This window comes from Leptopilina boulardi, unplaced genomic scaffold, assembly GCF_019393585.1.
Source record: "Leptopilina boulardi isolate dan_hultmark-lab unplaced genomic scaffold, ZJU_Lbou_2.1 LbouV2_337, whole genome shotgun sequence".
NCBI lineage: Eukaryota > Metazoa > Arthropoda > Insecta > Hymenoptera > Figitidae > Leptopilina > Leptopilina boulardi.
This window is the reverse complement of record NW_026137904.1, coordinates 525,213-547,672: the sequence shown is the minus strand read 5'-3', so window position 1 is coordinate 547,672 and position 22,460 is coordinate 525,213. Positions and strand designations below refer to the sequence as shown.

At 26.5% G+C, this 22,460-nt stretch overlaps 2 protein-coding genes across 2 annotated transcripts in view; both read right to left on the bottom strand.

The window, feature by feature from the left end:
- LOC127285643 (uncharacterized) overlaps positions 1-13,357 on the bottom strand; it is a 124,162-nt gene extending 110,805 nt beyond the window's left edge. Inside the window, exon 1 of the mRNA XM_051311764.1 lies at positions 12,775-13,357. The gene's annotated coding sequence lies outside the window, so the exon portion shown is untranslated. The remainder of the gene's footprint in view (positions 1-12,774) is intronic.
- A 6,296-nt stretch (positions 13,358-19,653) lies between these two features.
- Positions 19,654-21,560, bottom strand: LOC127285647 (uncharacterized). Its single transcript, XM_051311769.1, has 8 exons — positions 21,431-21,560; positions 21,197-21,367; positions 21,050-21,138; positions 20,910-20,977; positions 20,619-20,844; positions 20,357-20,526; positions 20,155-20,272; positions 19,654-20,023 (listed from the first exon to the last, which is right to left on the bottom strand). Exons 1-8 carry the CDS (start codon positions 21,498-21,500, stop codon positions 19,691-19,693), a joined length of 1,245 nt encoding a protein of 414 aa, XP_051167726.1. The 5' UTR covers positions 21,501-21,560; the 3' UTR covers positions 19,654-19,690.
- Between the last annotated feature and the right edge of the window lie 900 nt (positions 21,561-22,460).

Below are 22,460 nucleotides of genomic sequence, written 5' to 3'. Positions count from 1 at the left end.
TTATTTTATTAAAATTACTCTAAATATAAGACGTAATTAATGCTTTTAAAGGCGAATTTTTTGAGCTTTAAAATGGTACAAAGTTTTTTAAAAACAAATTATTTTATGTATTTTTTTTATTGATTTTATAAAATATGAAATAATATTTAAATTTAAAAATTATAATTTAGAACGGGGTGGATCAATTTTCAAATAATCTTTATACCTGTATCCCGAGGTATAAACATTGACTCAATGTTTACATTGAAGTACAAAGAGGCAACCTTAGGCCGAGGGTCATAACAACAATTACGATCGTAAATACCAAAATTAATTCAATTAGTTGCAATTCGTGTCTTGACCTGTTTAGACAGTCTCAACGGGAGTGTAAATTTTGTAATTTTAGAATTTTTTTTCCTTCTCTATTGTGTTAAAAAAATTTTCTTAATTTTTTTGTTCTAGTAAATTTTTTTGCTCCGGGAGTGTTCGAAATTCTTTAAATCGCGATCGTTTAAATTTTTATAAAAGTATTTTGTTTCGTAATAATTTAAAATGTAGTTTCGGGAGTGTTCGAAATTTTTTTTAAATCGCGAGTGCTTCTTTTATTTATTCACATCTGAAATACAATATCCTGCATCGGTTGCCATCTACAGATTATAAAAAGGTTAGAGGATATATTTATTTTTTTTTTTATAAATAATAATTTTCTTTTCCTATCAAAATTTTCGCCAAAATATATTACATTAATCTTTTTACAAAATAGTTATTACCATTTTAAAACTTAAATTGTTTTTTAAAACAAATAATATTTTTTTATGCTTGAAAAATTAGTAATTTTTTTTTTTTAAATTTTGCTGACCACACTGAATATATTCAAAATGGGGAAATAATCCTTGGAAAGCTTATAGATTGAATAACCACAAAACTAATGGATTTTGTCCGCACATGTCTATGTTGTGGAATTCCACTTGAATTTTTCGGGAATATTTATTTACTTCTTTTTTTTACAAAAATCAATCGAGAATTGTTTTATGGCAAGTTTCTGTTGTTTGATTTCCTTTTGAATTGTTTCTGGTTTTTTTTCGTATTCAATATTTATTGAATAGTTTATTTTAATTATTTCTTTGATTAATAATTTTCTTAATTATTTTTTTTAATTATTTACTTAATTATTTACTTAATTAACGCGGAAAAAAATAATTACCTGGAATTGGGAAATATTTTACTAGAATAGGAAAAGTTCTAATTGTTTCAGTTAAATCTTTTATTATTCTAGTGAAACTTTTCGCTGTTTCAGATGAAGTTTTTTTTTCCTGAATTAATTATTTACTTAATTATTTATTTAGTTAATTATTTACTTAATTAATTATTCAATTAATTATTTACTCAATTATTCGATTAATTACTTAATTATTTATTTATTTAACGCGGAAAAAAATAATTACCAGGAACTGCGAAATACATCGAGAAAAAAAGATTTCTTTGATTCAAAGAAATCAATTTCTTTGTCAAATTTTTCTTTGATTCAAAGATAATTTATTTGTTTCAAACAAATTATCTTTGACTCAAAAAAAATTATCTTTGTTCCAAAGAAATTTGTTATTTAATTCAAATAAAGTGTTTCTTTGGCCTTATATCAATGTTAGAATTTTTTCGATTTAATGCACAAATTTCTTTCATTCAAAGAAAATTTTTTTTTGAATCAAAGAAATTTTCTTTGAATGAAAGAAGCTTTTTTTGTTTCAAAGAAAATTTTACTTTGAATTAAAGAAAACTAGTCAAAGAAACTGGTTTCTTTAAATCATAGAAATCTTTTCTCTGGGTGTATTTCACTAGAATAGAAAAAGTTTTATTTCTATCAGTTACTCTCTAAATCTGAATTATGTTTACTAATTCGAATTAGTGACTCACTTTTTGCTTCTGAATTAGTAAAATTTTACTAATTATTAGTAACTTTTACTAACAATTAGTAAAATTTAACTAATTCAGAAGCAAAAATTGTGTCACTAATTCAAATTAGTAAACATTTTTACTAATTCAGATTTAGAGAGTAAATCTTTTACTATTCCAGTGAAACTTTTCGTTATTTCAGATGGGAGTTTTTTTCCTGAATTAATTATTTACTTAATTATTTATTTATTTAAATAATTGTTTATTTAATTAATTTTTTATTTAATTATTTATTATTTTTAGTTATTTTTTATGAAATTTATTTTTTTATTAAACGATAGAAAGAAAAAATATGTTCGGTGACAGTGATTTTAGTCAATATTTGTCGAAACGTCTGCTTGATTTTTGATGTAGTTATCAGATTTTTTTTCGCATACACGCAGATTGGAAGAAATTTTTACCAAGACGTTTAAATGAAAAATGTAGTTTGTATCAGCTTGAAGTGTCAGCTTTAAAAAAGCTCGGCATGTCGGGTGGAGTGAGTGAAAGAGAGAGAGAGAGACTGAGCATGCACAGGAATTCTAAAGGCGCGGTATATACGAGCCAAGAATGGAGACAAGTCGAACCCTTGCAGGCTATTTACTGTCGTGAATTTTCAACACAAAAGCTAGTTTGATCTTTTTCGCGTTACGGCAATAAACGAGTGTACTTTTCCCAGGCGTAGAAGAAGAACCCTTACTTTACCGAGTTAAGTCGTTTACGAAAACGATTCTCCCTTATTTTCGTGAGAGGAAGAAGGGGGGGGGGTGGTTTCTTGCGTGAAAACAGAATGGAGGAGAGAGACGTTTTAATTCACAGGGTGAGATTTTACTGTGCGCAAAATTTAATAGGATTGCAACTGATCTCTTCTTAATGAGCAAAACCCAGACAATCCTCATTAATTAATGAACTTGGGATTTAAAATATCAAATATAATGAAATTTAACATTATTATATACTAAAAAAAGAAAGTGTTCTTTTTTTTCTCTTAAAATTAATCTTTTGGAATATTGATTTGAAATTTAAGAAAATGTTATAAATGAAAATTTTAACAGAGAAAAAAGAAAATTTGTCATTTATTAAAATGATGTAAAAGAATAAAAAAAAAAAATTACAAGAAATGGAAAAAAAATATAAACAAGCTGACGTTGATTAATTGCACAGTGAAATTGTATTAAAAAGCAAGAATAAAAATTGAGAATTAATTTTTCTCAAAGGTCCGCGACGAGAAGTTAGTTGGGAAAATTGTTTTTCTGATTTATGCATGTGAAAAAAAAAACAACAACAACAAACAATTCTTTAGGTAAAGCAAACTTAATTTGTTTACGAGAAACGTTGGTGTGTAAACGTGAATTGCATATATACATGTATATATAGAGAGAGAGGGACAGAGACAGAGAGAGAGAGAAGTTAGAGTGGAATGAGAAAGTGTGACAGAAGTGATCTCTCGTACACGTACAGAAAGTACGTGTCCTTAGAGTCCTTACGGAAGCAGAACGTGTCTCAAGGAAGGAGCATTGTCGCCCAGGCATAATACCTCTAATAAGGTACCTGTTTCTCTGACAGGAATGTTAGATACTCTATCACCGAACAAACTCAACCTCAAATGTCGAGTGACATGTTTCTCGAAAATTCGATATCGGGATTTCTAATAGAATTTTCATGTTATTTTTTTGTTCTTGGTACTTCTTATCGGGGGGTTTTTTTTTTAATTCAATTTATTCGATGAAAGAATTTTTTTTATTTTTTTTTAATCAATTATTGCTGTAGGTTCTATAATTGTTTAAAGAAAGAAATTTTTATTTTTTGATCGCGAATTATAAATTTCTAATTCTAGGCAAAAAAAAAAATGGTGTAATTTTGAAATAGTGAAACCCAGGTGGAAAAGTTCCCGGTAGTGACTACGGTAGTATTTTTCCTAGATTACCGGTAGGCACTACCGGTAATTTTTCCGGGACTACCGGTAGGCACTACCGGTAATTTTTCCGGGACTACCGGTAGGCACTACCGGTAATTTTTCCAGGACTACCTGTAGCCACTACCGGTAATTTTTCCGGTACTACCGGTAATTACTACCGGTAATTTTTCCGGTACTACCGGTAGTTTTTCCAGTACTACCGGTAGTCACTACCGGTAGTTACCACAGATAATTTTTCCGGTACTACCGGTAGTCACTACCGGTAATTTTTTCGTTACCACTGGTAGTCTTTATCGGTAATTTTTCCGGGACTACCGGTAATTTTTTCGTTACCACCGGTAGTCACTATCGGTAATTTTTCCGGTACTGCCGGTAGTCACTACCGGTAGTTTCTACCGATAATTTTTCCGGTACTACCGGTAGTCACTACCGGTAATTTTTTCGTTACCACCGGTAGTCATTATCGGTAATTTTTCCGGGACTACCGGTAATTTTTTCGTTACCACCGGTAGTCACTATCGGTAATTTTTCCGGGACTACCGGTAATTTTTCCGTGAATTACAATCAAAATTTATTACCAAATAACAAATTTTGATTGTAACTCCCGGAAAAATTACCGGTAATGACTACCGGTAGTAACGAAAAAATTACCGGTAATGACTACCGGTAGTAATGAAAAAATTACCGGTAGTAACTACCGGTAGTATCGGAAGAATTACCGGTAGTGACTACCGGTAGTCCCGGAAAAATTACCGGTAGTGGCTACAAGTAGTCCCGGAAAAATTACCGGTAGTGCCAACTGGTAGTGGATTCCGGTAATCTACGAAAAATACTACCGTAGTCACTACCGGGAACTTTTCCACCTGGGAAAATAATGCTTTGCATTGTAAGGAAATATTTAGTGAGAATTAGTAAAAAAAATTTTTATTATTTTTCAGTAGTAAAACTCGATTTAGTTGAGAAATTCTTATTTTTTATAATTTTATTAGTAGAGCAAAACAGTTTTAGTCAGACAAAATTATAAATTCAGTGATAAATTTTTTTTTTATTATACTTTATAATTTAATTGCGTCTGACTAAAATCGTTTTGATCTACTAGTGAAAAATAATGAGAATGTCTGACTAAAAATTTACTTCTACTACTGAAAAAAGTTATTGTAATTTTATCAGTAGTACAAGTAAATATATAGTCAGACTTAATGTTTCTAAATATTTAGTCTATTTTATAGTTAGAATAATTTTCGAATCTTTTTGCGAAACAATTTTTCCACTTTGGGTAAATTTTTCTTTCACCTGTGTTTTCATGATATAGATGTGAGATATATAGTTTAAGATAAGGTATGCTGAATTTTTACCTATATAGGGGAAATAATAATTAATTTCCCGATCCATTTTGATGTAGTCCCATTTATTTTTGAATGAATTTTTTTTTTTTTTTTTTTTTTTTTTTTTTTTTTTTTTAAAGTAAATGAAACGCAAACTCGCATTCAAGTTGCAATCTAATCTGCCTCGAGCTAACTTCTATTCTTCGTTCGTTTGTTGGGAAGATCGAAAATCCAAGAAAGGATAAAAGCAAGTGAAGGGTACTTTGTTGTTCGTCTCTCCGTTTCTCTTCCGCGAGTCATGCAATTTGTGCCTGAAGTTTCTAGCTTCCATTAGGTAGCCAGCAAGTTCTCCTATTATTGCAAGCAACGTTTCTATATTTTAAGATACCGAGAGTTATTGAGTTCCATTAATTTTTTTCTTCCATTATTTTAATATCACATTTTACTAAAATTTAAATGCAATTTAAAAAATTGATTTACAATTATTTATTTTTAAAATAATAATATTTTTAATAATTAAATTAATAATTAAATTAATAATTACCTAATAATTAAATTAATAATTAATAATTAATTATAATTGATAAAAAAAATTGTAATATATTTTTAAAATGATTTTGTATAATTGTATTATATAATTATTATAATTATATTATAGAAAGTTAAATATCACATATATGGTGAATTAAGATAAAGACGAATCATAACCCCCCCCCCACCTTTAATTTGAGACTAATTTCAGTGTCTCTCTCTGTCTCTCGGCACTGAGTGCAAATGGTGGGAGACTTGGTGGTACAATTAACTTCATTTAGTTCCCTAGAGACGAAAAATGATCGATACCGCACCGAGCGGAGTTCCTTCACCCATCCACTCCCTTCTCACTCCACTTCTCTTTTAGTTTTCTATACTTTCGCTCGATAAGACTATATAGCGTGTATTCGTAATTCGTTTATAGAGTATAACAAAAAGGGTGAGGAATATATGTCAAACATCGTTTCATGTTACGCACAATTTGCGTATGCGAATTTTATCTAATATGATGAATCTATCATATATATATATAACTTTTTGTATAGGGAACATTTTTCAGTTTCGTTTATCAATGTATGTTATCCGGATGTGCATAATAACGTGAGGGGGAGTTCCTATGAATATCTGTCATGTAAAGAAGGCTTTTCTAAGAGTTCACATTGAATATTATATTACGACGTTGCCGCGCATGCAAATGATACGCCTTTTCTTATATAGAGGAAATACTATATAAAGTAACTTAATTAGCTCACTCATTATTATTATTATTATTATATATATATTAAACTCTCAATTTCTTTATTGGAAAATTCAATGATATTATGCTTGTCAAAGAAATTTGTTCGTTTTAATTAAATCTATTGATGTCATTTTTTACAAATTAAAAAAAAAAGAACTAAAAAAGCCCAATAATTAGTTCATTACAGATATTTTCCAGGGGTTTGTTCTTTTTTAAATTTATTGTATCAGAAGTAAAACTAAGTTTTAAGACGAAAATTGTTTACTTTTTTATTTCTATTATTTAATTTTTAAAATTTTCTATTTATATTTTTAATTTTAATAATGTTTTATATTTTTTTATAATTACATGATGTGTTAAAATTTTATATCAGCAAAATGACATATTTTTTCAACTAAAAAAATTGAGAGATAAAAAAAAAATAATAGGAAAGAATAATTTTGAGAAAAAATAAAGTGTGGAAAAAATAATTGACAAAAAAAAGAAAAGGCGAATTATAATTGTTTTGTTTAGTAGATGGTAAATAAAAGATTAAAAGCATTAAACTGGGTCAAATTTGTGCCTGGTATGTTGTTTTCTTATTTTTTCTTTTTTGAGTATGTCAGGTAATTTTTACTCGAGAATCAGGTTAAATATTATCTTTCGTTTTAGTGTATACCACAAGAGGTTCCCTTATAACCGAGAGCAACCTCTCTAAACAACCTTCTCTTAGTCCAAAAATTAAACTATTCACGCGAAAAAAAAGAATAAACATGTTTTTTAATTTTATTTAAAAAATTTTTTTTTTTTTTGGGTAAATTCTAAAATTTAATTTCTATACTCTAAATAAAAAATATTTATTTATGAATCTATTTCTAAATAAAAATACATAATAGTGTTAGAAAACAAATTTCATTGTTTGTAAAGACGATAAAATCCCAAAAATAAAAGAGAAGAAAAAAAGGGAAATTATAGTTTCCTTTTTAAAATTACTTCTGTTTCATAAATCCTTAAAGTGTAAGAGTTTCTGCCGCAAAAGTTTTCATTGTGAAACGTAAAGTTTTGTAGAATTTTTCCGCATTACAATTTTTAAATTTGATAAAGTTGTGTGAGAAATATACACAAAGAGCGTGAATTTTTACGGTGAGAAAAATTTGCAAACTAAAGGGAGAAAGAGAAATAGTACGACCTATTACAATTAGTTTTATTACCATATGCATTTATTATAAATTTTTTTTTTTTTTTTTTTTTTTTGACAATATTTTTTGTAACCGCGGAATAAAGTTTGATATGTATCAGGGAAAGAAAATAAATATCAAGTTTTATAAAAGTATTTTTTTTTTGCAAAAAGTGATACTAAATTTTTTAAATCTTTTATTAAGTTTATAAAAGTTTTGCTGAACTTTAGAATTTTTTTTTTTACGAAAATTATATGCTTAGCATATATATTTTCCACGATTTGAAAATAATTTTATAAAATTTAAAATGATTAAATAAAAATTTGAAATAATTTGAAAATTTAAAATAATTTAATATTTGTAATAATTTTTGTAAAATTTGATATTTTTCATTTCCTTGTAGAATAAAAAAATGCATATTTATAGATGGTACATTAAGACAATGGGTATAATCTCTTTAAGCAATATAGACGTTGACGATGTCGTATAATTCTACGCAGTTTAGCAAACCCTGAAGCGGTTAAATCAGATTAACCCATTGCAACTAGACGGCTGAATTGTCCTGAACGCATACCACTTTGCAGATGTCAACCATTGAAAAGGTTGCATTGTTGTCCAGTTTCCTGTCCACTCCATCAAAATCACGTGTGATGTTATTTAATATATATAATAGTAGATAAAAAAAAGAGATCACTTTCGTTATCAAAAAAATTTTCTTTTTACTGCTTTTAATAATGGCAATTTCCTAAATTATTAATAAAAAAAATAATTTTCACTGTAAAAAGAAAGGTATTAATTTAATATCGATTTCAGGTACTAAATTGTAATTTGGTTCTATATTTTGATACCTAAAATCGGTACTGTTTTAGTAATTTCTTTTTACAGTGTTGTTTTCAAAAATCAGAAATATTTTCCTTCACATTAAAATTCTTTATTTTTTCTAATATTTTAAAATATTAAATATTGACAAAAAAAAATAAATTGCTTGAAAATCCACCTTTCTCTTAAATGTTTTTATTAATATTTAATCTGTAAGGTGCCTTGAGAGGTCGAAAAAAAAACCATTTGTAAGCATTTTTGACTCGAGTATTTTCCTCACAGTGTATAATATTTTAGAACACGGGCAAGATAAAAAATTCGCCGGTACCCTGGAGAATCATAAAAGGCCTCATGCTTTATAAATGGAATTTTTTGGCCGCAAGTGAATTTTTCAATTCTCAGTTACGTGTCAAGTGAAAAATAAATTTGTGTCTTTTTGTTCATTAATAATTCTAATCAAATTTTTAATAAAACATTTGCAGGGGGAATTTTTTGGCAAAAATTTCAAGAAACGTTGAGTTTATATAGGAAGGTTTTATTTAAAAAAAAAAGAAATTTTAATTATTTTTTAACTGTTTTTAAATTCTATGGTCTGTAATGGTTAAATAGAAATTCTAATTTTAGTGTTTGTAAAAAAAGTTTTAGAATTTAGACATTCCATTCTTGTAATTTTTTTTCTCTCAGTAGTAAAAGACATTTTTAGTCAGACATGACTTTCAGGTTCTTCGAAATTTACTTCCAGTAATTTAAAGAGAATTTAATTAACAATTATAACAGGCGTTGTGTTTTGAAATTCTTCTGGCTTTGGTAACAGTATAGTAAAGGTAATTTAGACCTTTCCTTTGTTAGTAGTAATAGACACTTTCAGTCAGACAGAGTTCAATTTTTGTATATGAGTAATAAAAGACAGTTATTCTAAAAGACTTGTTATTTAAAAAACAAACAATTTTTAAATTAAAAATTGTTTTAATTGAAGATAATTGCAATTATTTAAAATTAAGCGTAATAATAATTACAAAAAAAAAAAAAAAAGAATGCTTAAAGGGAAAAACCTCTTTACATTAATCTTATTGATATAGCATTTTCTTAATAAGAGAATTTTCTGCTCAGTGAAGCAAATTAAAATTGAAAATTATGAAATTTTTGATAATATGAACTTTCATAGTTACCCAGTTTTAATATTAAACGCTATTAAGACCAGGTCGTTTTTTATTAACGGTTTATTCTCTTTACTCTTTCGCTCTTATTCCTACACACACACACACACGTATACACACTCTAATTAAAGCTTTTTCCGGATACAGAGAGAGATGAAGAGAGAGAAAGAGAGAGAAATAGAGAATGAGGCGGCTTCGTTTCATCTTGAACCAACGTTATAATATCATGCGAATGTCCTTTATATAAGGAGGAAAAGAACCCACTTAAAAGAGGACAATCATCTAAAAGCAGGTGCTTATTGAGATCATCTCTTATAACCTCTTTTGAGAATATTTCACTTCAATATACTGAAATTGAAGTTTTTCTTTTACACTTTGCATTCCTTTTATATTCAAATTATTCACAATGAATTTTTTTTTTTCTTCAATGAAACTCTTTTTTTCTCATAGAAAATTCTTTTCTTTTTGTTCTCAAAACAATTAGCATTTGAAGAGAAAATATATTATAATCTGGAGATTTTTCTCACAGTGAGAAAAAAAAATTTAGTGTTTGCAACAAAATTGTTTGATTAGGCAATTTTGGTTCTTGTAACTAAATTTTGGTTGGCTGAAACAAAGTCGTAGAGTTATCTCAACCAAACATTTGGTCAGGGCAATAAAATTATTTGGTTCAACATTTTTAAATTCCAACCAAAGTTTGGTTTATGACAACAAAATAATTTGGTTAACACAACAAAATAGTTTGGTCTAAAAAAACAAATGTTCGTGTGGTTTAAAAAACCATTGATCGCAACCAAAATTTGGTTGCGACAACTAAATAATTTGATTCGTTCTCAGCTCATAGCTTAAGAGAACAGTTAGTTTAAATCTCTCACAAGAATGGGTAGCTAACCAAACATTTTTGTTATGCCAACAAAAAACATTCAACCAAATTTTTTGGTTGACTCAAACAAATAGTTTGGTTGCTTAAATACCAACAAAATTTTTTTGTTGTCCCAACCAAATTTTGGTTGCTCTGACTAAACATTTTTCTCAGTGCAAACAAAATTTTTTTGTTGGCCCAACCAAATTTTGGTTGCTTTGACTAAACATTTTTCTCAGTGCCAACAAAATTTTGGTTGCTCTGACTAAACATTTTTCTCAGTGCAAACAAAATTTTTTTGTTGGCCCAACCAAATTTTGGTTGCTCTGACTAAACATTTTTCTCATTGCCAACAAAAGTTTTTTGTTGGCCCAACCAAATTTTGGTTGCTCTGACTAAACATTTTTCTCAGTGCATTAAAGAATTTTTTTTTTTTTTTTTTAATATTTGTGTTATTTTTATTTTTTTTTTCTAAACTTTTATTTGATAGAAAATGTTTGAATTCCTTTTGATGTCTAGTAGAATTGAAAATTGGGGTTAAATATTGTATAAGGTTGGCGACGTTAAAAGCTTGGAATATACAATGGGACACAAAGGAGATGAGGTTCAGTCTAGTCAGAGGAATTAACAGGCAATGTCTGTTGGAAGGGCACGTGGACACACCGCAACCAGCGTTACTGGTTGGTATTCACAAAGCACCCTGAGACTAAATTAAATTCACGTGCAATAAATGGATGGCACCGGTTGCCACTGTTGTTGCGTAGCTTCGATTAAAGTAGGTAACGCATGTCTATAGCAAAAGCCTGTACCTATTTAATTACCCCATTTTCAAATTCAATGATAACAAAAAAAAAAAAAAAAATCATCGTGACAAAACTAATTTTCGCATTTTTAGAAACAAATTTTAAAAAAAAATCTATTACAAAAAAAAAGTTATTCAATTTTTAATTAATCTTTTATTAATTACTCTTTTAGGCCACAAAAGAGAAAGTTTTAATTAATTTTTCAGTTGGAAAAATTAAATGAAAAAAATTACTTTTTTCTAATAAATCGATTTTGCATTGAAATAAATATTCGAAAAAAGATTTTTTCTCAAAAGTGTCGAAAATTGATTTCTTTTTTTTTTTTTTTTTGCTTTTCGTGGAATTTTAAGTTAATGCGGAAATGAGAGAATTTGTAGTAAACTGTTACAGAAAATGCTGACGTACTGCTTTTGCTGACTACTTCATTTTTTTTTCGGCATATCAAACACATTCCGCTGAATAGGTTAACAAAGGTTCGCACAATTTTTTTTGGAATGCAGTAGAATGAAAGGAAAATTGAAATAATAATTTCGTTTTTTTTTCATCGACCGTGACAAAAACATGATTTTTATGAATAGTGAAGTTATGAAAACAATTGAAAGAATACGCAAATTTGAAATTGGATATAAATTCATGAAAATCAATTTATTTATCAATTTATAATTGTTAAAATACACAGAAAATTAAAAGGCATTAAAATAAGCTGCAACGTTTATTATTTTAATCTAATTTTGCTTATTTTAATCCATTTTGGTATTAAAATAAGCAAAATTGGATTAAAATAATAAGCTTATTTCAATACCTTATAACTTTCTGTGTAATTATAATTTTCATGTAAGATACAAATAGAAAGAAATAGAATCGAAATTGAAAATTAAAATTTATTAACATTTCATTAAATGGAATTTTAATAAATTTGCAATTTAATCGAATTTTTATTAATTAAAATGTTTCATACATTTTTTTTTTTTTTTTAAACAATTTTCTCGTTTATTATAAATTAATAATCATATAGTTGAATGATCAAGAACTTTTATCATTTTAATGAACTTCTTGTCGTTGAATATTATTTTTAAATTATGTTTTATCTAATTGCAATTATCTGTTTAATTATAAGAAGCAAAATTGTGATATCCACTCATCTGTGAACGACAAAATCTCGTTAACGCGCGGGACTCGCTTTAATTCACCCTTCTCTCCCTTCCCCTCTCTCTCTCACTCTCACTACCGATAATTTTACGTCATTTCTTGTCTCTTTCTTACCCGATAAAATATGACTGCAAATTACCCCGATGAACTAATGTGGCGACCGAAAATTAAGGGAGAATCAACAATTTATCGAACTTTGCCAAATTGTTATATCGACTAAAGTTTCGCGGAAACTTTATGATTTATTTCCCAGAATAATGTGGTAAAAGTTTGTTTTTTTTATCTTGATTTTGATTATTTTAACGAGCAAAAAAAAAGATTATTTAAAAAATGTTTTTCAAAAATATATTTCTGCAAAAAAAATAGAAATATAAATAATTTTTTTTTAATTTACATTATTACTCACCTTAAAAAAGATTCACGTGTTCCTTGGTCACGTCTCTTTTTTCCCATTGAGATTTTTTTTTCGTGTGAAATTTATTCACAATCATATTTTACATCAGTAATCCATGTTGGGAATCAAATTTTATCACTTGATTCAATAATTATTAAGATGTGTTTATATCATTACTTGCTAAATCGTAATATCGAAATTAATTATTGACAAGTGAAATTTGATAATTGAATATATTAATTTATACACGCTTTGGAATAACACTAATTTTTTTTTATTTATAAAATAAACACTAAAATTATAATTAATTTAATGCAAAAAAAACCAATTTTTTTAATATAAAATATATTTTTTTAAATTAATTTTTCACTGTTGCACTTTTTTTTAAATTTCTTTCTTTTTGTGTGTGAAAAATTTATTTTAGAAAAAATTTTGTAAATAGAAAATTTTCTTTTCTTTTTTTTTTTTCTTGGTATATTTAATAAATGTCGATTGAAATTTTGTGTGTTAAACTCATCGCACGAGAACGAAAAGCAGGGCGTCGCGACGCGATTTACACTGACTCGTGGATTGTGTCCGTTGCTCACAGAAGCTACGAGCAACCCTCTTTTTCAACCCCCCATTTCCGTACGTTCCGCGACTAGGGACGCCTGCGCTTGTGCTTTACTCTGAGACCGTGCCCTATCCTAATTTTACTCTAAGTAAGTGCGGTTCCAACAAAAAAAAGAAAAAAATGCCCAAAGCAAGATCTCTTACTTTTTTTCTTCATTTCATTTTTCCCGAGGGTAAAATTTCAGACACTTTTTCTTCTCATTGCAATTAAAAAAAAATTTCACTTTGTACTAGAGAATTTTTTAACCGATACAGAGAAATAGTCGAGATTTCTCAGTGTGGAGAAAAGTTCTTTTTTTTTTTTTGTTTTTCACTTTATTCTGAATCGTTTCTGATATAATAAAATGGGGTTTTTGAGAAAAAAAATTTATTTTTTAAAAGAATTTATATATATATTATATATTATGTATTATATATATATAATAATATATAATATAATATATAATATAATATATAATATAATATATATGAAAAAGTATAGAAAATAAAATAATAAAAATTGATAAATAAAATAAAAGCAAAACAAAAATTATGCAAAAATTAACAACTGCCTAAAAAAGTATTTTTTAGGCAGTTGGCCCAAACTGCCTTAAAAAGTGCTACTTTATCTGCCCAAAACAAGCACAAAAAAGACACTTTTTCATGTCAATGGCGAAAAAATTAATAAATAACGATAATATTATATTATAATTAAGTTTTTGAGTTTTTGAAATAAAATTTGTTCTACTTGCGATTTTCTTTTAAAGTCAATTTTTGCAAAAAAAAAAGTTTTTTTGGTAAAATTTTTAAATCAGTAGTAAAAGTTAATTTTAGTCGGACAAATATTCTTGACATTATTTAAGTAAGACTTTTTCTAAATCTTGTAAATTTTTTTTTTGTAGTATTTTTAAAAGAAAAGAGAACTTTTCTATTTCTTGTACTCTCTCTCTCTCGGTATCAGTAGTAAAAGTCAGTTTTAGTTCAGACAGGATTTTCTTCACTTTCAATTGTTTTTTTTTTTTTTTTTTTTTAATTAAACAAAACTTTTACCAGTTTTTGTAAATTTTACTAATAAAAGTGGTTCCACATTCGTGAATAATTGTGAATAATTGTGATGTTTAAAAAAAATATGCAAACAATTTTCATATATATATATATATTAAAACATATATTACAAAATTGAAAAGCTTTTATTTTCAATTTTAAACGTATTTTAATTTTATAAAGCGATTTTCAAATAAAATGAGAATTCAAAATCAATTTTACTTTAGTTCGTTTTTCCTTTATTGTATTTGCTTTATGTTATTTACTCCATATTATTTACCGCAAAATCTATTTGTTTCTCTTTTACTCACGTAATTTGATAATATATATACGTTGATATGTTTTTCATTCTTTTTTTCTTTCATATTTGAAATTATTTTCAATAACCGAGTAAAAATCCTCACAGAAAAATTATAAGGTATTAAAATAAGCTGCAACGCTTATTATATTAATCCAATTTTGGATTAAAATAATAAACGTTGTATCTTATTTTAATGCCTTTTAATTTTCTGTGCTAATTAAGTTTTTTTTTTTTTTTTAAATAATTTTTATTTATTAAAAGAAAAATTTGAAAATTGTTTCAAAAATTTTAATTGAATTTGACAATTGATAGATATTATTTTTTATATATTTTCTTAATATATTATTAAATAATAAAGATTTTGTTGGCAGGAAAATCGAAAAATTAAAACTAGAGTAATTTACAATGACGGGTTAAATCCCCATAGCGTTTTCAACAGTCGGGAAACTCTATTAGAACTGTTCTGCGTATGCGTAATCTCTAGGGTAATCTTAATTTTCACACTTTCAAACCATATATCTATTATTCTATACACAAACTCTTCTCCATTGTTAGTAATTTTTAATTTTTTTCTCATTTTTATTATTATTATCATCATCAAATCCAAATTATATATTTTTTTGAAATTTTTTCTCTCTATTTTTTCGATAAAAAATGGAATAAAATTAATAAATGTGATTTTAATAAAAAAAATTTTTTTTTAAAAAAACATTGAAAACAAAAGAAAAACAATTTGAGATTTAAGGAAATTGTAACATATTGCTGAGCAATTATTTTTGATTAGATCAAATGAAGATAAGAATAGTGTAAGAGAAAGCTTTTGGATGGTGGTAGAGAGGGTGGGGGGAGGGTGAAGGGGGACTTTAAAATACGATCGCCATTACTTGCCGAGCAGCACCCAAGACCCCCGGGTAAAACGGACAGGAGAAAATTAATGCGAAAAGACAAAGCACAGGAGGTGCGATGAAGCGTCTTTCCTTTTCGATTTCCCCATGAGATCTTCTTACTACTCTCAAACCCATCTCTGTGATCCTCGTTACGGTCTCTCAGAAAAGCTCCTTAATCAGTTGGCTGCATTTTTCCCTCCCCCCCTTCAAGTGTCGATTCTCTTATCTTCGCTCCCCGCTTTTTTATTTTTTCTTTACTTTTTTTTTTTTATTATTCTTACTGTGAATCATAGAAAATCGACTGAAAATAAAACTTTACCACTGAATTTTTGAAAAAATTCCGTTTTGACTAAAAATGACTTTTACTATTGATATAGAAATTAGAAAGAATAGGAAAAATTTTTGTGAAAGTTTATTTTTGCAACTAGAGAAAATCTTTTTAAAAAAATTAATTTTTTTCTACTTGAAGATTTGAAAACACGTTGTCTGACTGTAATTCACTTTTACTACTAGTATAAAAATTTTCAGTTACTAGGAAAACAATTAGAAAAAAAATTGCGATAAAAAATGTTTAACTGAAACAACGATAACTTTCACTGGAACTGCGATATATATTTCACTAAAACAGAGAAACTTTTCGCTATATTCTAGAGAATTATTGTTGTTTCAGATAAAATTTTTTTTAATTTCCAAAGAAATTGTTGAATTAACTAATTACAGAAAGGAAAAAATTAAGTCTGACTAAAATTGTCTATTACTACTGAGAAATTTCAAGAATTCGAAAAAAAACTTTTATTTCCCTCCACTTTGATAACAAACGGTTAAAGTAACACAGAAAATTAAAAGGCATTAAAATAAGCTGCAACGTTTATTATTTTAATCCAATTTTGCTTATTTTAATCCAATTTGGTATTAAAATAAGCAAAATTGGAATAAAATAATAAGCATTGCAGCTTATTTTTAAACCTTATAATTTTTTGTGAAACCATTCATCATAAGAAAAAAAAACTTCAAAATTTTACCATTTTTGATAAGATACAATTTTACCATTTTGGGATAAGATGCATTAAATTTGAACCAAATTTTCAAAATTATTATACTTCCTCATTATTTTGTCGAGTAAATTTGAAACTATAGAAGCGATTATATTAACACTAATGTAGATGCGGAGAAATCCATAACCACTTTATGTTTGTAAGCTAATTGATCAAAATAGGATCAGTATTAATTTCGATAATATTATCTAAAATATAATAATGAAAGAAAATTATATTTATTACATATTTTATTATTTTTTATTTTATAAATAAAATTATATAAATATTTTTCTATATTTATTTTGATACACAAAATAATAATAAGAAAATTTAATTTCGGGAATATTTGAAAATAAAATTAATTAATAATTATGAGTAACCCAATTGGATAAAAAAAAGAAAAGAAAAATAAAAATATTAAAGTCGTTTTAAAATGAGAAGGAAATTGACAAAGAAAAATCGCGATAATAAGAACGACAATGGAAGTACATGGTATACGTGTGTTGGAAAAGATAGGAAGTGGAACAGATGGGGATGCGGATTATTTACTCGAACGAGCACAGGAAGAGAAGAGAAGTCTTCGACCTGAGACAATTTCTAGGCTTTAAGAACCATATAAGACTTTTTCCAGAGCGTTGAAGAATTTCTACGCGCAAGAAGAGGAAGAAAGAAAAAAAGAGAAAGAAAAGAAGAAAAAAAAAATCCGAAAAGAAACATTGCCCTTTGCGTAACTTTATTGTGATCTGTGTTTCTTCTTGAGTGATTCCAACTAGATTTCTCTAAATCGTTATACCCAAGGATCACTCTCTGTCTCTCTCTCTCTCTCTCTGTTTCTAAGCCCATCACACTCATGTTTGTCGAATAGGACGTGGAATGACGTTTATTCAGGAAACTCGAGAAATTACTTAAAGGTAAAAAAAAAGAAAAAAAATTCTGTTTGACCATGTTTGAAAACATGAATTTTAATTACTTTTCTTCGAAACTGCTTTCTCACTCTTCCGTCAGGCACAAAATCGAAAATCACCATTACAAAATAGAAAATCGTTAATAGAAAATTAATTACAAGAAGATAATTGAACTAAACAAAAAAGTAGATATACAAAGTTTAATTAATAAAAAAAAGTAATTAAAATTGTTAATCTAAAAATACATTGAAAAAAAAAATTGATCGCATTAATAATAAAATCGTATGACTTTTTAGAGTTAAAAAGTTCAAAGTTAATTTTATCCCTCACTATTTTAAATAAAATAAAAAAAAGAGACAAAAATTTTCATCTTTATGACCTGAATGACTGAAAAAGATGTCAATTAATTTATAATCCCTGCCCGCGTTCCAAAATAGTATATAATCGATAAATCACAGCAATCGAGAAGTCTTGTTATCTGCTTCGTAAATTCCCCACAGATTCAGAGAGAGAGGACGTATTTCAATCGAAGGGAGAAATTGCATCGACTAACACCGACACTAACCTGGCTTCATGCATAATTAATTTAATTAACCGAAATTATTGATTCAAGAATTTCGATGCTAATGCTTCCACCAATGTCGAGCTGTTTATATTCCAAATGAGGGAAACTTGAAACCTTTAAAATATACTTATGTGAAATTACATAAATTACAAAAAATATGAAATGATAATATAAATTAATTTATATTTGCCCGGGGGGTGGGGGGGGGGGGATATTGAGAAATAAACTTTCGAATGGTAAAATAACGAGTGCTTGTTTGGAAATTTTGTTCGAACTTTTCACGAAATCGACCACAAGAAATACATACATTGAAAGCTGGGATATAAAAGAGGAAATAGAATAGGCTCTGTTTGTACAGAACAGCATTTTTCCAACTCCTCGAGATTCGTTCCCTTTCGAAGTTGGAAAATTGAAAAACTTGGTTGACGAGGTTCTCTGTTCAGCCTTGTTTAGCTCTTTTTCCAGATTTATAAAGATATATATATATATATTTTTCCCATTGTTCTTTTCAATATTTACGACGGTTTTTTTTTACTTTTTTTTCAAATTTTCTTTTTTTCAAAATTGAAAATTTTTTTTCTTTTTTAATATGTTTTAAAAATATTTTTTTTATTTATGTCGATTATGTAATTTGATTTGACGTCAAAATCGAAATTCATTTTAACGTCAATGTCAAAATTCAACAAATTCATTGTTTTTAACTTAGACGTTAAATTAAAATTCAATTTTTTATTTCAATTTAACATCGCAAATTTATTTTTTGATAGCAATTTGACGTATTGCAATCAAAAAATAAATTTGACTTTGACGTCAAATCAAATTACATAATCGACTCCTAAGAAAAATATTATTTTCAAGAGGAGAAATTATTAAGAACGAATTTTTTTTTCTATCTCTTTTTTTGACGCACTGCTTGTAAGTTATGGCTCATCCATTTGCAACAAAGCTGTATTGGAATGCAATGTTTCATCGCACAAAAAAAAAAGAAAGATGATAGACATTAATTGCGGCAATTTTACACAGGGAGTTTTTTTTTCAGCCACATTGCTCGTCAGAAAAAAAAAAAAATTTCAATGGCTACTGGTGAAAAAAAAGCTTTTAATCGATTTTACATTCATTTCAAATATGTACTGGTCAATGTTAGTTTTTTTTTCGATTTTTTTCTCCTTGAAAAATTTAATTGCTTCAATTTTAATACACGATTTCTAAAGTTTCTTCATGCGACATAAAAGAGACAAAAAAAAAAAAGAGATACAAACTCCTCGTATACACTTGAGTTAAGAAGGTTTTTAGTAGCTTGTATAGACGGTGAATTAAAAAATAATATTTATGATAAAATCTACAACCTATTTTCTTGTCCTCGGCAACTAAAAGCATTTATTTTTTATTATATACTTTAAAAAGATCCACAAAATCAACATTAAAAAAAAAAATGACTAAATTATCACTTTGATAGCTTTTGTTTTTAAAGCTTTTTGAAAATTTATTCTATTTTTGTTTTATAAAAAAAATATTAGAAATTTTGAAAAATGGAACTTTTGTAAAATTAGAAGAATAAAAACAGGTTTAGTAAATTTTTTTTTTAAAACTAAAATAAATTAACATTCTGAACTTAGAGCATTTCTATAAATTTCACAATTGAGTTCATGAAATTCAGTTTCAATAAGCTTACCAACGATATTTTCAACAAATTCCGAAATTTCTTTTCTCCATTTATTAATAACGGAAGTCACTATTTTTGACGCTACGGGACTTATTACCTTATTACCGGAAATACTAATTAGCAAATTATCAAAATGAGAAAAACGAAAATATTCCAATTTTGCTTTACATGGATTTTTTTCAAAATCCATTGACAATTTAACAACAGCATCAACAGTTTTAACTGTCGCTGATATATTTCCACTCATTGATAAAACACCATATTTAGCCTGTAAAATAAAAAAAAAATAAAATAAATAATAGTTTGATAGATATTTTTTTAAATATTTAAAAAAAATTAATTTTAATTATTAATTTTTAATATTAAATATAAAGTCACTTTTTTTTTTTTGTTTGTCACCTTATAGAAACCAAAATGTATTTTCGCTGTTTCGAGTCCAAAGCCAAATGCAATTGACAGCTTTTGATTTCTTTGATCAATCACAACTTCACTTGTTCTTTTAATTGTTGAAAAATCTCTAATAAAAAATCCATTATAATTAAACGCTTTGGCATTAAATATTGAGAAAAAAAAAATTTGTAAATTATAAAAATCTTTTTACTCAAAAGTTCCATTTGTTGCATTAAAATATCCTGACATTTGAATAAATGTATCGGTAAATACATGATATGGTTCAAAAACGTCGGGAATTTTTATTATACCCAAATTTCGTTCAAGTAAAATTTTTCTCACTTCTATAACTGCAACGTCGATAATTGTATTTAGAGCCAACTTTAAAAAAAAAAAAATTACAGTTTTACTTCCAAGTCTTAAAAAGAAACTAGAAAAGAAATTTTTGTTTTTTAAAAATAATTATTACCAACCTGCATTGATTTTAATTTTTTTTTCTCTTCAGTTATTGAATGATTTAAACATGAATATTCGATGGCATTATTTGATTGTACAGAGAGAGGTCCAAAATTATAAAAATCAGTTGATTTTGAAAAATCTAATGGTAATAGACTACCAATTTTTTCCGTTAATTCAATATTTAAACAACTTGCTGCCAAATGAAGTATTTCATTTTCCACCTCAAAGGGAAATTTAGGACTGTAGAGAATTTTAATTTCATTTCATTTTTGAGAAAATTTTATAAATAATTAAATTTTAATTACCTGTCCGTTTTATTTCTCGGTAAAAGTATTTGACATTGTGTTAAAATAGTGTCATAACAAGAAATATCCTTCAGTGAAAAAAAACAGAAATAATTGTTAATTATTTATTAGAATTTTATTTTTAATTTTTAAATTTCTACCTGTAGAACAGAAACTCCCAATATTCGCGTATGAAATACTTGATTTATTGGTTTTATTTTATCCACAAAATTATCGATTAGCATTTTTCCTGAAAATTTACTGATTTTAAATATATTTCAAAAAAAATAAATATTTTTTTTTTATACCTTGAAAATTGACCAATGTTTCATTTATTATAAAATTCACATCTTCTGAATTTTTATACGTGTAGACTTTAAATTTTTCTCTTGAAAATTGTACAAACAGTCGTCCATCGAATATAATTGCTTTATGTTTATTTCTAATATTAACGAGAAAATTACTTTGCACTGTACAATCTAGAAAAAAAAGTTAAAAATTGTTTTTTTGGAAATATTTTTTTTTTTTAAATGTTTACTTACTTATTTCTTCCAAAGTAAAAACTTGAGCAAAAGAAATAAAAATAATTAATACACTTAAGAATTTCTCCATTATTATGAGAATTTTTCTCTAAAGAAATATTTCAAATATTTCACCAAGATTATAATGATAAGATTAAGAAAAAAAAGATAAAAAAATTCAATAAATCGATATAATAATTATTTTTTTGCAATATTATATTTTCTTAACAACAACACTGTGGGTTAAAATTTAGAAAGATGGAAACGATTTGAGAAAATTTTATTCACGACGTCAGCAATATAATTATTTAACCTTCAGCTGATCAAACAGTTCGATATCATTGAACTACTGTGATAATTGAGAGCAAATATTAATTTTCTTTTATAATAAAAAAAATAACAAGTATTTGAAATATTTCCTCAATAAATGTAAATCCCAATTTTTTTTTTAATTTCCTTATCTCAAAATCGAAATTTTTTTTTATTTTTAATTTTTTTCCCAAATCTTTGGAAATTAATTATCAAGTTGAATTTATTAAAATTTTCAAATTAATGTGAAAATGAGCATGACAAAATGAATTGAAATTTTGGGGGAAAATTTAAATTGTATTATTGATATTTGAAATTCGTTTGTAGCCAGCAAACAATTACAATAATTACGGTTCATAGAGATGTGTAATTACAACAAAGAACGGAAATAGAGCTTTAGCCATATGTATATTTCTATATATGACTCTTGAATACCAACCTCTTGTGTACGTTATAAACTGTATTTACTTGACCGACACATAAATCATACAAGGCAACTTTCCTCAATGAAAACCAACTATTATGTGCGGAAAATTTACATGATAATAATATACAATAAATAGTTGTATATTACTGCCTGTAAATTATTTCATTAATATTCTAATAGAATTTGCTTCTTTTCTTTTTTTTTTTTTAAATGATCAATATATATTTTTTTAATTCAAAGATTTTAGTATCATTTTAAATATTAGCTTCTATTCATTGAACCTATTTTATTGGATTTTTTTTAAACTGCATTTTT

What these genes read in the sequence shown, in the direction of transcription:
- LOC127285647 (XM_051311769.1), bottom strand. Translation starts at nt 21,500, where the DNA reads ATGGAGAAATTCTTAAGTGTATTAATTATTTTTATTTCTTTTGCTCAA. An exon ending in AACATTGGTCAATTTTCAAG is followed by an intron (nt 21,139 to 21,196) that starts GTATAAAAAAAA and finishes GTAAATTTTCAG; the next exon opens with GAAAAATGCTAATCGATAAT. An exon ending in TACATTTTGGTTTCTATAAG is followed by an intron (nt 20,024 to 20,154) that starts GTGACAAACAAA and finishes TTTATTTTACAG; the next exon opens with GCTAAATATGGTGTTTTATC.